The sequence below is a fragment of the Podarcis erhardii genome (genome assembly GCF_964252035.2).
Source record: "Podarcis erhardii genome assembly, chromosome: 2".
Lineage (NCBI taxonomy): Eukaryota > Metazoa > Chordata > Lepidosauria > Squamata > Lacertidae > Podarcis > Podarcis erhardii.
Genome location: NC_138498.1, coordinates 68,132,922 through 68,147,854, shown reverse-complemented (window position 1 = coordinate 68,147,854; position 14,933 = coordinate 68,132,922). Strand labels below are relative to the sequence as shown.

Sequence of the window (14,933 nt, the reverse complement as noted above, 5' to 3'; positions counted from 1 at the left end):
TCTTGCATGTTCTGTCAGAAGAGCAATCAGGAGCTTGTGTAGGTGACTAGGTAGGACATAAGAGGGGTTGTTGATCTCTTGACTCGTAAAGACATTCTGTCAGGCAAGCCCAGCCTCACAGCAGTCGAGCTTTCTGTGTGTAAACAGAGACTGCTTAATTACACAGGTCATGTCAATTAGTGTGACCTTCGCATTTTAAAGAAATTAATCACTTTCGGCAGAGCAAATCACTCCTCATACTTTAATATTCAGTGTGGCGGTAAAGTGTGCAGAAATGCATTCAGTGACAGAGCATTCCTATTTTTATGAATAATGGTTCAGTTTAATCATTGGTCCCACCCCAACCCCCTGCCTTCTCTTTGGACTTGTTGCTTGAACATTACATCAGACAAAATAAGGATGCCTGTTGATGCTGTATATTTATTTTGGTCTAGCAAGAAATGCACCTGGAAAAAAATGGGTTTGGGCAGGGAGGATAAGCTTGCTGAAGTCCCTCACAGTGTCCCACAGAGTCCCTCCTACATCTCACACCAAATACAACCAATGTAATAGGGTAGGTGCTTATTTTCATATTGGAGGCTCCTTGCATGGGATTAGCTGCTCCCACCTGGCTAGGTCATGGCTTCCTTTTTGTGACGCATCAAGTTCCTCCTGTCTTCCATCTCAGCACCTGCTTCCCCTCCCCACTTCGGACATTTCAGGTTAACTTCGTTCACCTCAGTCCAGATTTAGAAGCAAGCATTTAGCAAACAGCTCTTTTCAAGTCAACTCCAGCATGACTCAGCAGTTCTAATTAAAGAGTTGGTTGCAGAGGTGAGGAAGTAGAAAGAACCAGGGTGCCAAATGGAATTAGATGGCATATACCCTCTGTCATACAGCAGGATGATGTATTACATCCTGGGCTTATTTTTTGTATATTTGACTACCTAAGGAAAGAAATCCAAAGTCCCTTGAATAGTTTAATTAATTCATTAGTTAATTAATTTCAATCGATCTATAAATTAATCAAAATCCTTTCTAACCAGATTAGTATTTTAAAATCTCTAAGCAGTTTACAAAAATGCATATAAAGCAGAGCTAGAACTTAAAAAAACCCCCTATAAAGCAGTACAGTCGTACCTTGGAAGTCGAATGGAATCCATTCCAGAAGTCTGTTCAACTTCCAAAATGTTCAAAAACCAAATTGCAGCTTCTGATTGGCTGCAGGAAGTTCCTGCAGCCAATCAGAAGCCCCTTTGGACATTTGGGTTCCAAAAGAACGTTCGCAAACTGGGACAATCACTTCCGGGTTTGCAGCGTTCGGGAGCCAAAACGTCCGAGTTCCAGGACATTTGGGAGCCAAGGTATGACTGTATTATGAAAACAGGAAAACAGGTAAGAGCAGATCCAGTCTTATAGGTCATGGAAAGCCAGGACAAGAAGATATGTCAGAAGCAATTGATGGATATGGCTCACTGCCCTATGATATTTTGTAAGACGTGGTACCACAATTAAATTAACCCATGGTCTTCCCAGGTCCTTCGAGGCACCAACAAAAAGTTTTGCTTGTTTATTTATGCTAACATTCTATTAGTGTTATTCCTATTAAGAGCTGATTAATCCCCCATGTAAGGATAGCCCCCGGTGCTTCCTCCTACTACTGACGGGACATCGCCTTTCCCTGTAAAAAGTTGCTGCGGTCATTGCTGCTGCCCTGGGGAAAGGGAGGCACTCCCCTCTCCAAAATAATAAAAAAAGGCTACAAGTGTGCACACCAGCATTGAAATTTGCAATATATATTTTGAGAACATATATATTTCAAGAAAAAGCCCTTGCCTTTTAACTAGAGCTCCTGCCAGGTTTTGGGTGCTGGAGAAACTTTCCCCTGCAAAATCTTCCACCTGTCCTTTCATTAAATTAACCCATGGTCTTCCCAGGTCCTTCGAGGCACCAACAAAAAGTTTTGCTTGTTTATTTATGCTAACATTCTATTAGTGTTATTCCTATTAAGAGCTGATTAATCCCCCATGTAAGGATAGCCCCCGGTGCTTCCTCCTACTACTGACGGGACATCGCCTTTCCCTGTAAAAAGTTGCTGCGGTTTCACTGGCAGCTGCTGGGGAAACTTGCACTCATTACTTTCCCTGCAAAATTTTCAAGTGTTATTGCTGCTGCTTTTCCAGGAAAGGAGTCGTGACCACCCCCTCATGAATAGTATGCATCACCAGTGCTGGGGGTGGGGGGAAGCAGTGTGTATATTCATTCATTTTTATTTTTATTTTTAAAGAGAGAGTAAAAAACGAGCAAACCGGGAGGCAGGTATGTAGCCTATCTTAAGTTGTTAATTAGGGACCAATATAACTTTGGAGAGAGAATGAAGAAAGGTGGGGTTGCATAGTGTTGCTAGCCAGGTAACGGAGGCAGCTGAGGTCATCAACCCTATCAAAAACCACTCCATCCAAAGTAGGTGAGACCATAGCACTGTGTCTGTTCACACGGGAAATAACTGCACTACTGTTGGTGATATTGTGCTAAAAATGAGTAATTTTAAAACACCACCTTGGATTCTCAGGAATAAATTACTGGGTGAATTATGTCATTACTGGGGGGAAGTACCTGTTGCATCATCACAAAAGGACAACTGAAAAGATTATTGGTTTGCTCCTTCCCTGGGTTTGCTACAATTCATGATTGGCAAATGTATGGTTAGAATTTTGCCTATCAGTCAGGCAGACAACTGACAATACAGGAATGATATTGCTGGAAAACAGGCACCTGTGTTTTTTATGAATTTCTAAGAGTATGAGAGTATGCTGAAGTATGTAATTAACAGTACTAATGGGCTGGTTCAGAATGAGCTCAGTTTTCTGAACATCATCTAAAAATGCCTGAAGACTCTTTTTAAAAACAATGGCCAATTTGGATAGAATTTCAAAGTTGGGGGGGGGGGGTCATTACTGCACAGGCACCAGCCAGTCAGCACTGTGCACAGCCAGCTTCTGCTGTTACATTGCAGAACTGCCTCCTTTCCCCACAAGCTTGTGCCTGTATCTTAGTTAGTAGCCTCGAAGCATCTACCTAAATTTAGGCTGGGCTTTTAATATCCTGCTAAAGCTGGGACTTGAGTCAAAATAATAATAGATGTGTACTGCGAGGAGTAGTCTGCCCAAAAGTCATTCCAGCCTCTTCCACACAGTGTTTAGAAGTGTAAACAAAAGTATAAATTTGCTTCCAGTAAAAATGGAGATTACTGAAAATACCAGGAATGTGCCATAAACTAATTGGCTAGCGAAACCTAATGGGCTGTGGTTAAAAATGAGGAGTGATGTGATTCCTAATCTTGAAATATTGGGTGGTGCACCCTAACAAATAAATTGGCTCAGTTAACCAACTCAGATAAACAGATTGATTTCTTAACTTCTAGTTTTCATTTCCGGAAGATTTTTTAGCTTCCAGAACGTTTGCAATTGAACTATTTAATAATGCAAAAGAAGGATGCACACAGAGGAATGCAAATAACAGTAAATTTAGGATACACAAATTTAACCAACCCCCCCATCTGATATTTTTATTAGCAGTCTGCTAACCTCCAGTGCTGCACATACATTTGAAAACTAACAATCTATGATGATTTGATGCTAAAGCTGATTTTTCTCCTCTCTATGTTTGCCTGTCCCAAATTAAAAACTGCATTTTCTTCACAACATTTGGATAGGTTTGAGATTTGGCAGGCCTGCCTGTCCCCGTGTTTATATGAGTTTGTCAGCACCTCATTAATCAATTTTTAAACTGCAATATGCTTCCCCCCCTCATGTGTTGGCCTGTTGTTGTTTTTTCAAAGTTACTTCACTGCCTGCTCTACACCTCCTGCTCTCATTTTTTTTTAAGCTGAAACAAAAGTTGTTTCCTTTACAAATTAGTTTTGCATGTGCTTTGATTGAAACACATCCCACTCATTAAAAAAAAATGTTTCCTTTTCAAGAAATACATGCAAACCATATTTGGAACACACTTGCTCCCGAGAAGTCCTGTTGACTTTAGTAAGATTATTCTAAAGTAAATGGATTTGTGGATTTTAGCCATAAACTTGTGAAGGCTGTTTGGAAAGTATTCAGTGCATATTAGATATTACTTTTTGCTTAGGCAGAGGACATTAATATTTAAATAACACGTAGGCCAAATATTTCTTTTTCCTTTATAGTAATCAAACTTTTGAATTCTCTCCCTCTCTCTGTCTCTCTTTCTTAAAAAGAATCAGTAGAGAGTTTATTCTTTTCCTACAGGTGCACTGTGAATAATCACTTCTTAAAGTAGACCACCACTTAACCACTTTTATTTTTTTCACATTTCCTGACCCTAGAAACAGTTTCTCTAGGGGATTCCTTTTATAGTATTTTCTCTTAATGACTCCAAAAGAGCCCAGCCCACCCCCAGCATGGCATCTTTGTAGTAAATCAAATTCTATTCAAGGGAACTAGGTAGCAACAGTCTGTTACTGCAATTCAAAACATATTTTAAAGATGAATGGCTTAGGTTGAGTGCCTGATGTTGCAGATGTTGTGGGCAGGGAAAGTTAAGTAACTGAACTCAGTGAGATTATGCTGGTAACTAAAGTTGCTCACTGTTCATGCAGTCCTAGGAACAAAATAGTTTGCACTGAAAGTCCAGGGCCCTTGTCATAGAATTGTTTGACGTTGTATTTTATTTCTTTTAAACAAAATATTTCTTAAGTGGTTATGTTTTTAAAACCTTTCTTGGACTTGGGTCCCCAAAACACACTTTTCTGTTCCTTTTTTCTGTCTCTTATACTTTGTATTTAGATACCATTTTCAGGTGGTTAAGGTCTTAACAAGAGGAAGGGTTATTGAAAGTGGCTTTTAAAATCCACAGGGGGAAAAAGGAAATATAAAAGGACAGCTGAAAGTTTGGTGAATTCTCAGTGCATTTTGAGTATGTCTTTTATCGGGGGTAAAATGCTCATATTTGTTCCTTAATCAGCCTTCTTAAAGCAGTGGTAGCATGTAGCTTTTATGGAGCGGTTTTTTTATGAAGGAGCAAAAATGATAATTTTCCTTTGATGAAGCCATACTCAAAATGTGCTGGGAACTTAACAATCCTTGAAGCTGCCTTTTTGTGTTTGCTTTTTTCAGTGGAAGTTTTCCCCATCTGAGAAATCCTTGCTGTAGCTTGCTGTTGCCTCCATCCATGAGGTAGGTGCCAGGTGAAAACGCTCTGCTTCCACCAGGCCTTTGGCTGATGGACATCTGATGCCCTTTTAAATGTGTTATGGGAGAGGGGGATTGTTGGTTTGTTTTTGTTCTTAATTTTATTGTATATTTTATGTTGTAATTTTATGTTGTGATCCTCCCTGAGATCTATGAATAAAGTTAGTAATTTTAGTAATAAAAATAATAGGTAGGCTAGACACTGGAGAAAATGTCCTGAGGGTATTCCTCTCTAATAGCCCTATGCTCTGGGACAGCAGTAGGACAGTGTCATAATCTGTGAGATTCTTTAAGCTTGTGTCTTTAGCTTGACTATTTAAAGTAAGGTAAAATGTAAAGGACACCTGGACGGTTAAGTCCAGTCAAAGGTGACTATGGGGTGCAGCGCTCATCTCACATCAGGCTGAGGGAGCTGGCGTTTGTCCACAGACAGCTTTCCGGGTCATGTGGCCAGCATGACTAAACCGCTTCTGGCGCAACAGAACACCGTGACGGAAACCAGAGCGCACGGAAACGCCATTTACCTTCCCACCGCAGTGATACCTATTTATCTACTTGCACTGGCGTGCTTTCTAACTGTTAGGTTGGCAAGAGCTGGGACAGAGCAATGGGAGCTCACCCCATCAGGGGGATTCAGTGCCAACCTTACGATCAGCAAGCCCAAGAGGCTCAGTGGTTTAGGCCACAACACTACCTGCTTCCCTGTGCTTGACTCTTTAGCAGAGGCTGGATGGGCATCTGTCATGGATACTTTACTTGAGATTCCTACATTGCAGGGGGTTGGACTAGATGACCCTCAGGATCCCTTCCAACTCTACAATTCTATGATTCTATGTGTCAAGAAAGATAAAGGCACTAGGACAGGAAATCACTACCTCTCCTCATAACAGCATGTGACTAGCCAGTTCTTACTTCCTGGTTGCCATGGTCCTTGCAACATGTTCCTTCAACATGCGGGCTTCTACTATAAAGATGTGAGGTCTGAAGGAATAGGATTCTGTATAGTTCAGTATTGGAAGGAAGGGATACTTCCAGCTCAATATGCAAAAAACTGACCTACAATGAGAATAATATTTGGCTAGCACAATTGTTGTAGTTTATTGACCTTTTTCTGGTACACAGTTATATTTTTTTCTTGGTGTTTCTGCTTGATAGGTCTATAATTTTTATAAAAAGAAAAGTTGACTAAGTGCTTTCCTAGGCATCACATTCTAACTTGGCATCTGTTATTGAAAGTATTGTTATAAAATTTTAGGGTGCCTGGTCTCCCCTTTTAATATCTGGAACCCAACCCCAGCCCTGGTACCAGACGTTGAATTTAGCTTGTTAAAATATAAGCCAGGCTGGCTCACTGATGAAGCAATCGCCTGGAGAGATGGGCCATCAAAAGAGCAGAAGGTGAAGGGTGAAGACCTATTAAGAAAGCCATCAGCAAAGCTAAGACTGTGCCAGCTGGGAAATGGGTGAAGCCCCTCCCTGAGGTCCGAGTTGGGTAGAAGAACAAAGGCCATTAGTAGAGTTTCAGGATTGCAGTTTGCCTCATGTAAGCAAGAGGAGAAATAGTTGCAAGCAGCTTGCAGGCTGCAGAACGGGAGGGTTGCAGCAGTGTGGGCTGGCAGTTTGAATCCAAGGTGGCAGCCTTGTGAGAAACAGGGCCCTCTTGGAGTGTAATCTTGAGAGCTCCCCTATCCTAGGCTCAGGTTGTATATATGTGGAAATAAACTATATATATTATAAAGACAGCACAGTCTCCACTGTGCTTCATTTCCGAACCCTGGATAAGCGCTTGGAACCCCCGGAATCTCGCAGTGCTGTGGGGATTATGGTGGCGTGGCAATATGTACATGTTGCTGTTCTCGCTTCAGCTAGCTGGAAATGTTGCTGGCCTCTGTCTGTGGGAATGAAAGTGACTTCTTCGCTCTCCCTGGTATGGGAAAAAGGGATCACTGGATTGCTACATGAGAAACTGGGCTCTCTGAAGCAAAGCACTTCATTTCTGTTTGGTTAGTTCTCAAAATAGTCTCCATGAGCACGTAAGTGAGCTGGGCAGAGCAATTTGAAGCTCTGATTTAGGCCATTGGGATGTAATGAATCAGTGGATGCACCACTGCATCTGAAGCCCTGCCACTCACGTCGGCTAGAGTATTAGGAGAAAGCAGTTGTGTAACTTTTTTCCTGTGCCAGCTCCAGGCTGATGCAGTTTAGATGGCCAAACTGGGTCCCTCAATGGGAAACAGGCCAGCTTTGGAGACAGCCAATCTAGTGTGGGCCCTGTTCTGCTCCTGCTCCACCTCTCGGTTTCCCTGCTTTGGAGATTTACAACAGCTATTCTTGTGCTTTCAGAGCATGCAGCAGTAGCCTTTGTGGTAGTGCAGCTCTATTGCTGGCAGAGCCCACCGGAGGGACACCTCTGCCTCATCCTAACCCCTTCCAGCAACAGGGTCAGGGACAAGGATTGTTTGGTAACAAATGAAATAGCACGTTTCCCCCATCCCTACCTTCCTTTTTGCACTTGTAAAGCATGGAATAGAGGTGGGGAGAAAAGGTTAGAAAGGACTGCCATGTGCTGAGCAGTCTGCTTAATGGAAGTGAGTCATTATCAGAAGCCGGAGTCGGAGGCAGGTCAGCAATAAAACATCCAGTGTCAGTGAAGTTAACTCTTTATTCAAAGAAACTAAAACAGCACAGGCCTAGTGATCACAGAAGCTCTTCCCAGTAGGTCTTGTCCAAGTGAGGCAGTTGCAAAGACTGAAGATGCCCATCTTCCCATTGCTCTTTAAGGCTCCTCCCCCAGTTCCTTCCCCAGCAGCCAAAGGCTCATTCGCCTTGTCTCTCTTTCCTCCACCCTCTTCATTTCTCTATGTGTTCTGGGAGACTGGGCAGAAGGGAAGCTGGAGCAGGAGTGGGAGATTCCCTGCTTTTTCAGTAGCCTACCTCCGCTCTGCCTCTTTACCGTACTCTGCTTCTGCCTCAGATTCTGGACTGCTCTATGCTACAGCCTCTTCCCACTCACTAAGCCCTGTTACCTCTTCAGCTTCTGAAACCTCATCCCAGTCTGCTCCCTCTTCTCCCTCTGACCACTCATCATCATTATCCCACCACCACTCCCCTGGCTCTGAGCCTTCTTCCACTGAGGGTTCCCTTGTTGGTTCTCCAAATGGTGCCTCCCTCCTACTCCTCTGCATCCAACCAGTCCATGACAGTTGTGGGCGACTTGCAGCCATTAGGAGTAATGCCTTCACACCTTCCATATGTGCTGTGTCAGGAAGATGCTGAACACCACTTCTTTCAAACAAAGATGCCCTCTCCCAAGCCCCCATCCCCACTATGTTTGCATTCCTGTCTCAGCGTCGCCTGCACTGGCTTGGTCATGTCCACAGAATGGAAGATGGCAGGATCCCCAAGGATGTGCACTATGGGGAACTGGCTTCAGGCATTCAGCCCATTGGCAGACCAAAGATGTCTGCAAACATGACATGAAGGCAAGTATCATCAACCCCACCATTTGGGAATTCCTTGTAGGCAACCGCAGAACCTACTTCTGCAGCAGCACAACCTGACGCCTTCATCTGCCCCAGCTGCAACAACACATGTCTCTCCCATATTGGTCTCTATGGCCACAGCAAGCACTGTAACCTTCAAACAATTTTACTTCCCCCCCCCAAAAAAGGTACACGCCTCCATTGTTTCCCAAGACAGACAGGTGCCAACAATGGCCATGTGATACATTATGTAGGACCTATCATTTAAAGCTACCCTATTAAAGCAATTCAGTATTATACACACACCATGAAATGTTCACCAGCTATTGTTATGCAAAACAAGTTATGGACAAATGCCCTTTTGGAGTGTGCATGTAATCTTGCCCATGTAGACTTTTCTCACACTGGAAAACTGTTTCTATGGATTGTGGTTATAGGGAAGATTTAAAATGACTTAAATAGTGAAATGGAATATAACACAGGAATATCAAAAGTCCTTCTCACGTGTCTAGTGTTTTTCCTTCAGAATTCAAGTTTCCAAATCTTGTCAAATAATTTTGACCCTGTTTTAACCCAGCCGGTTTTTCCTTTTTAAACCACACTGTGAAACGAGCTAACAAGATTCTGACAGACTATTTTTGGGTGCAAATCATTTTATGTTCACAATCTTAAAGTCCTTATTAAGTTTGATGGGGGGTGGGGAGGGATTGCTTTGCTGGAACTGCTCGACTAAGCAATGTTGTAGGTCAAGATCTGACAAAACATGTTTTTAAGAATTTTATTAGAGTTAATAAAGTGTTATTTGGAGAGTTTTGTTTCGATTGCCTTTCCCTTTCTACCCAGTTCAAGCAATGTAAGGCAATTCTTTGCAAGCAAATCTCCCTGCTCAGGCAACTTTGAGAGGGTAGCGGCTTCCTTGGAGAGTTGAAGCAATGTTTGCCAATCCTTGTAAAGCATTTCACCTCTTCAGAGGCTAAAGCCTCTCAATACCAAGAACAATTAAAGCAAGAGCCTTTTGGAACGACTGGGGAATTCAGCAAAATAAATCAGAAATCCTCTGCCTTGGCTCTGGAGGGTTGCCTCATTATAAGAGCAGATCTATTAGCCCCCTTGCCATTGTCTTTCATTTCTCAAGTGAGGTGATTCTAATTAAATTAATCTGCATGTCAATCTATCGGTGATCAATCAAAGGGGCCGAGGTCCCCCTTTGCGGCAGTGTGCTTGCGGCTGACAGGGCCTGATAATGGAGGAAGAAATAAACTGTCGAGCAAAGTTAATTAGTCAACATAATAGGTGGATTAAACAGGAGCCGGCTGATTGCTGTTTCACATGTTGAAGCATGAGGTGGGAGCTGAAACTGCAATTAACAGACAATTATTATATTTGGTTGTAAGAGGTCGCATGAATAAACATATCTCAGTGGGTTTCACTTTTTAATCCCCCTTCCTTGTTTAATATAAGGAGAAGTGTAGGTCATTTCTTCTTATTGTTTTAGCCAAAGTTCTGGAAGGCAGCACATGTTCTTGGGTAGAATACTTGTTAAGCGGTAGCGGAGAGAGGGACGTTGCCATTTTGTTTGTATGGGTGATTAATATGGACTAAGAGGTGATCAGGGCAACCAAGCTCAAGAAATTAATCCTGGAGCTGCTGCTGATGTGCAGTGTATCGTTATCAAAGAAGAGGTGCTCTCATATTGAAGGGCACCATGCTGTCCTTCAGATACTAATGCTAGCACATCCTGGGGCTGACCACGAGGCTTCCCCGTACTTTTAGGTTTCAGTTTTACCTTAATATACAAGATATCACCAGAGCTCAGGTACAACCAAGGATAGAAATCAGCATCCCGGGCAACAAATTTTGTCATCATCACTAACCAAAATCTCAGCAATCCCTTGCAGTAGTAGTCATCTCATTAGAACGTAGCATTCTTTATCTGAACTTCTTATTGGGTAAGCTAAAGTCATTTTGATAAGAGACTGAACCTTCATAATGAGTCTCCATAAAGAATCTCACTTACTTACGTTGTTTAATGGGTTCTGATGAACACTGGAAACGTGTTTTAAATTTGTTGAGAAGTATGTCAGTTGAGCAGCTGTGTGCTTGCAAGCCATCCTTTTGAATTCACTAGAATCTGACTTAATAGTCCCGTGTGCCCTGCACATTACAGCAACACGGTATCTCCGTTTTTAGTTGTTTAAGTGAATTGAGACAAGTCAAAGTTTGCCAAGTGTGTGAATTCAAACTTGATTATTTGCTAAGGAAAAGGTTTACTTGGATTTGAAAAGCACTATTCATTTCAGCTCTGAAATGCCTTTGACACACATACCCTGTTCCGGAGAATTTTGGAGTGCAAACACCCCTGGCAGCTACAACTGTAACAGCATAATGAATACAGTTGCTCTCATCCCAACTTTTGCAGAACAGACCACACTTGCTTTTCTTTTTAAAAATATATTTTCATTTGCAATGACAGCAGCTTTATCTCTTCTGGCATATATGCTGAAGAATGGTGTGGGGTAAAATTCAGTCAGCTCTTTAAAAAAAAAAGTTAATAAAGTGCTCTTGTTAGAATGATGGTTAACAGTGTACGTTTCGCCATACAGCTACAAGCTGTGCAATTTGACTTAAAGCGACATCAACAGCCTATGATGCCAAAGACCCACTCATCAATAGCACCTCTTGTTAGAGTCGTACAGTCTAAGCACTAGTTATTATGTGAAATAGCTGTGCAATTTTCTGCAGCTCCCAGCTGTTATTTAAGATTCTGGGTTTATTATACTCTGCGCTCATCTCATTTTAAATTGTCTTAAAGTGTTTCCTTATATTGTTGTCCCACTCACAGGTTGTGGTATCTACAACAGTCAATGTGGATGGTCATGTCTTGGCAGTGTCGGATAACATGTTTGTGCACAACAACTCCAAACATGGTCGGAGGGCTCGAAGGCTTGATCCTTCGGAAGGTACGCCTTCTTATCTGGAACATGGTAGGCATTTTTTGTTGGTTGACGTTGCTTCTTTAACTGTGGGTCTCTCGGGTTGTGTGGGGGTCCCCCCTTTTCTTCCATTACTGGTTGTCCTAGCGAGATCATAGGATGAGAGGGTCAGTGTCTTCTCTCTTTTTCCCCAAGGAGTACTTTCCTCAATACTGGCGCATAGTTTTTAAGCATTTGGGTAATTCCAGCAAAATCAGTTCATGCAGTGAGTTTTGGCTCAAATGCTTACTGTGGGCAAGCTCTTCCCATCAAATGTATGGGTATTGTTAGTGCATTTGAAAAGGCCATGGGCAGGATATGTAGAGAATTAAATTGTGCCCAAGAAAGCCCAATTCTCTTCTATGATGCTGAGGAAGCTCTTTAGGCTCATGGAGTTTCCCAGCTGTGAGGCACATGGGAGACCGGTGCACTCTTTGCAAATTCTTACTGTGGCACATTGTAGCTATCACATGACAGTTAGAATGGTCACATGGTTGCATGAATCAGGTCTCGTGTTTCAAGAAGCAGAACTGAACAAAATGGTCTGCTTTTTTTAAATAAAAAATTGGGAGCATAATCCAAAATTGGTTTCCTTGCGTTACTATGATTTAGAGCAAGATTAAGAGATGGGGTAGTTTTCTCCTCTTTGTCCTATGGACAGAGTCTTAGGTTGTTTCCAGACATCCACAGAAGCCCTCACTTGATTCGTTTGAGGATTATGTTGCCAGACTCAAAAAAGAGCCAAGGTCAGGTTTCAGTAAACCAATCTTCAGAACAAAATCATATGTTAATATATTTACACATCCTTCCTATAACTGAGAGCCAGATTAGGACATAGAGTACTTTCTTGTAGCTACCTGGATATTCATTTAAAACTGAATCTAAAAATTCAGACTTTCATCATAGCCTTGGTCAAATGACCATTTATCACCCTGATTCTGGCATCTATAAAATGAGAAAATAAAATTTTATTTATTTATTTGAAATGCATCTGTCCTGTCATTCTTCCTTAAAAAGAAACCAACATAGCTAGCAATCCATAATGCAAGACCTTAAAAAAATGCAAAACATGGCCAACAAATTCTTACCAGCGTATCAAAACCACATAAGTCAATAAACACACAGTACTCATCACCTGCAAGAGCTCAAGAGCTCTGAAACAGAAATGTTATACTTGTCCCTTGAAAAAGACGTGGGGGTGTGTGGCAGATGTTCTTTACTGGGAAGCCAATCCATAGCCTTGGGCCACCTGTCCATAGTGACTGTGAATCTAGTCTCTGCTTGTAGTGGCTCACCTGGAAGATGCCAGATGCTACAAATGGCTAAAGGCCTAACAATTGAAGTATTTGGGTTTGGTCAGTGGCACTGGCACTGGCAGAAAAGCTAACATGCCAAATCTACATGGCTAAAGGAAGGACAAGCCCTTCTATTTTTAACATGGCATGGCAACTGTTTATATCTTACATGAGACAGGAGCAGCAGGCAAGGATTCCCTGACATTCTCATGGTGGTCTTTGGAGAAAGCTCATTGATTAGGGTATATTCTTGTATGCTATTTGTATGTATGGCGTGACAATGTATTTTCCTTTCATTCATAATATCCTGAATGCTCGTAGGGATGAATAACGCAAATGCAGTCAAGTTGTTTGCAACTGTTCTTGATTTTTTATTTCATTTTGAAATATATAATATACCTTTTTTTTTAAACACACACACACACACACACACACACACACACATTAAAAACAAAACAAAAGCCCTAGTCTCTGACAGAAGTGGGATGCTAGCAAGAGGCTCAAATGATGAGACATGCAGGCTCTTATGGGAGCAAGCTGTTCTTCCAGTCAACTGAAGGTCTAGGGATGTCTGTTTCTGGTAGTTAACTAACTTCCCTGGGCTGCTGAGAATAAATATAATAAGCAATGAAAAAACCAATCATTTAAAAATAGTTAGTACCGAAAAACTAAAAGGCAACTATACAATGTATGATGGCTGGGGAAACTGTGGTCCTCCAGGTGTTGCATCATGTCAACATCTGGACGTGCTTCAACATCCCCATCCCTGCTATATATATTAATCATTGCAAATTAATTAATCACTGTGAGTTGTTGCCACCTTAGTCATAAACTAGAGTGTGTAAACTGTAATTATAAGAGCTGGTAGTGGGTGCAAACAAGGTATATTGGAATCTGCCTACTTGTGTGTGGCTTACTTCACTATCTCATTCCTAACTTCACACAGGTAGGCTGTGATCCTGTGTACACCTACCTTGGAGTAAACCCCACTGTATATAGTTGGCTTCATTCTGACAAAACGTGCATGGGATTGTGGTGTTAGTGAAGCCACAGGGGAACGTTCAGCCAGATTTTGGTATGTGTCTAGGGTGCTGATTCCTCACAATTCCCATTCAGTGTGTGTGTGTGTGTGAGAGAGAGAGAGGGGGGGGGGAGTCTTCTCATGCCTGATATCTAATCCAGTTTTCATGGACGGTCAAGGAAGCTAAATACCATGGACAAAGCTGCAGAGTGAAAATGTGCTTTCCCATCATTAGATAAATCAATACTCAACAGAAATTCTCTCACCCCAATATTTGAGTGTGATATCATCACACCCTACTATTTTCCTTTGCATACATTCAGAATTACTGGAACAACTTACGTGAGTAAATGTAGTTATGCAGAAAATGCATAATGAATCAGGTCCACAAGTTTGCACTTTCTAACCTAAAATTCTTAGCTCTGCAGTGTTTCTTATTATGTAAACATAACTTACATCTGTATTTATTTAGCTTTAACTTTTTAGGCTATAACTCATACTATAGATTTTTTCCATCCCTGCCAACAACCTAATTTAATAAACAAACCACTGTCATAATTTTTGCCTGATTTTACTAAGGAATGTGCAAACTGTTATTTTATTAATTAGCAAGACGCAAAGCTATACAAAGGATATTTATTCATTCATCCTTGAAGTGTCTTAACATAAACCATAGTCCTTCAAAGCCTGCTTTTTTATTTTTTAAGGAGATGTTTTCCCCCTACAAGGAGGCCACATGAATACCTGCCAGTTACTAAGACAGTGCTAGATTCCTTCAAGCTTGGAAATATTCCTGTTCTCACACTTAGAGCACAACTATCTGCTCTAAATATTTCCCATACTTCCACCCCATGAGATGAGGTAATGTTTTGGGGAAAGCAAAGGAAATCATACTTTATTATAGCAGTTTTCCTGACAGTTCAGCTCATGACAGTCAACACCAAATTCTGTAGTTCTAC

General features: G+C 41.7%; 1 protein-coding gene across 8 annotated transcripts in view; it reads left to right on the top strand.

Annotated features, from left to right (window-relative positions):
• EBF1 (EBF transcription factor 1) overlaps positions 1-14,933 on the top strand; it is a 377,261-nt gene that overhangs the window by 250,042 nt on the left and 112,286 nt on the right. For 4 of the 8 annotated variants that reach the window (XM_081851539.1, XM_081851535.1, XM_081851538.1 and 1 more), the window contains exon 8: positions 11,529-11,646. In XM_081851539.1, coding sequence (XP_081707665.1) covers positions 11,529-11,646 — 118 coding nt within the window. Of the gene's footprint in view, positions 1-11,528; positions 11,671-14,933 lie in introns of all 8 variants that reach the window. The other 4 variants (XM_081851537.1, XM_081851533.1, XM_081851536.1 and 1 more) reach the window with 1 other exon arrangement.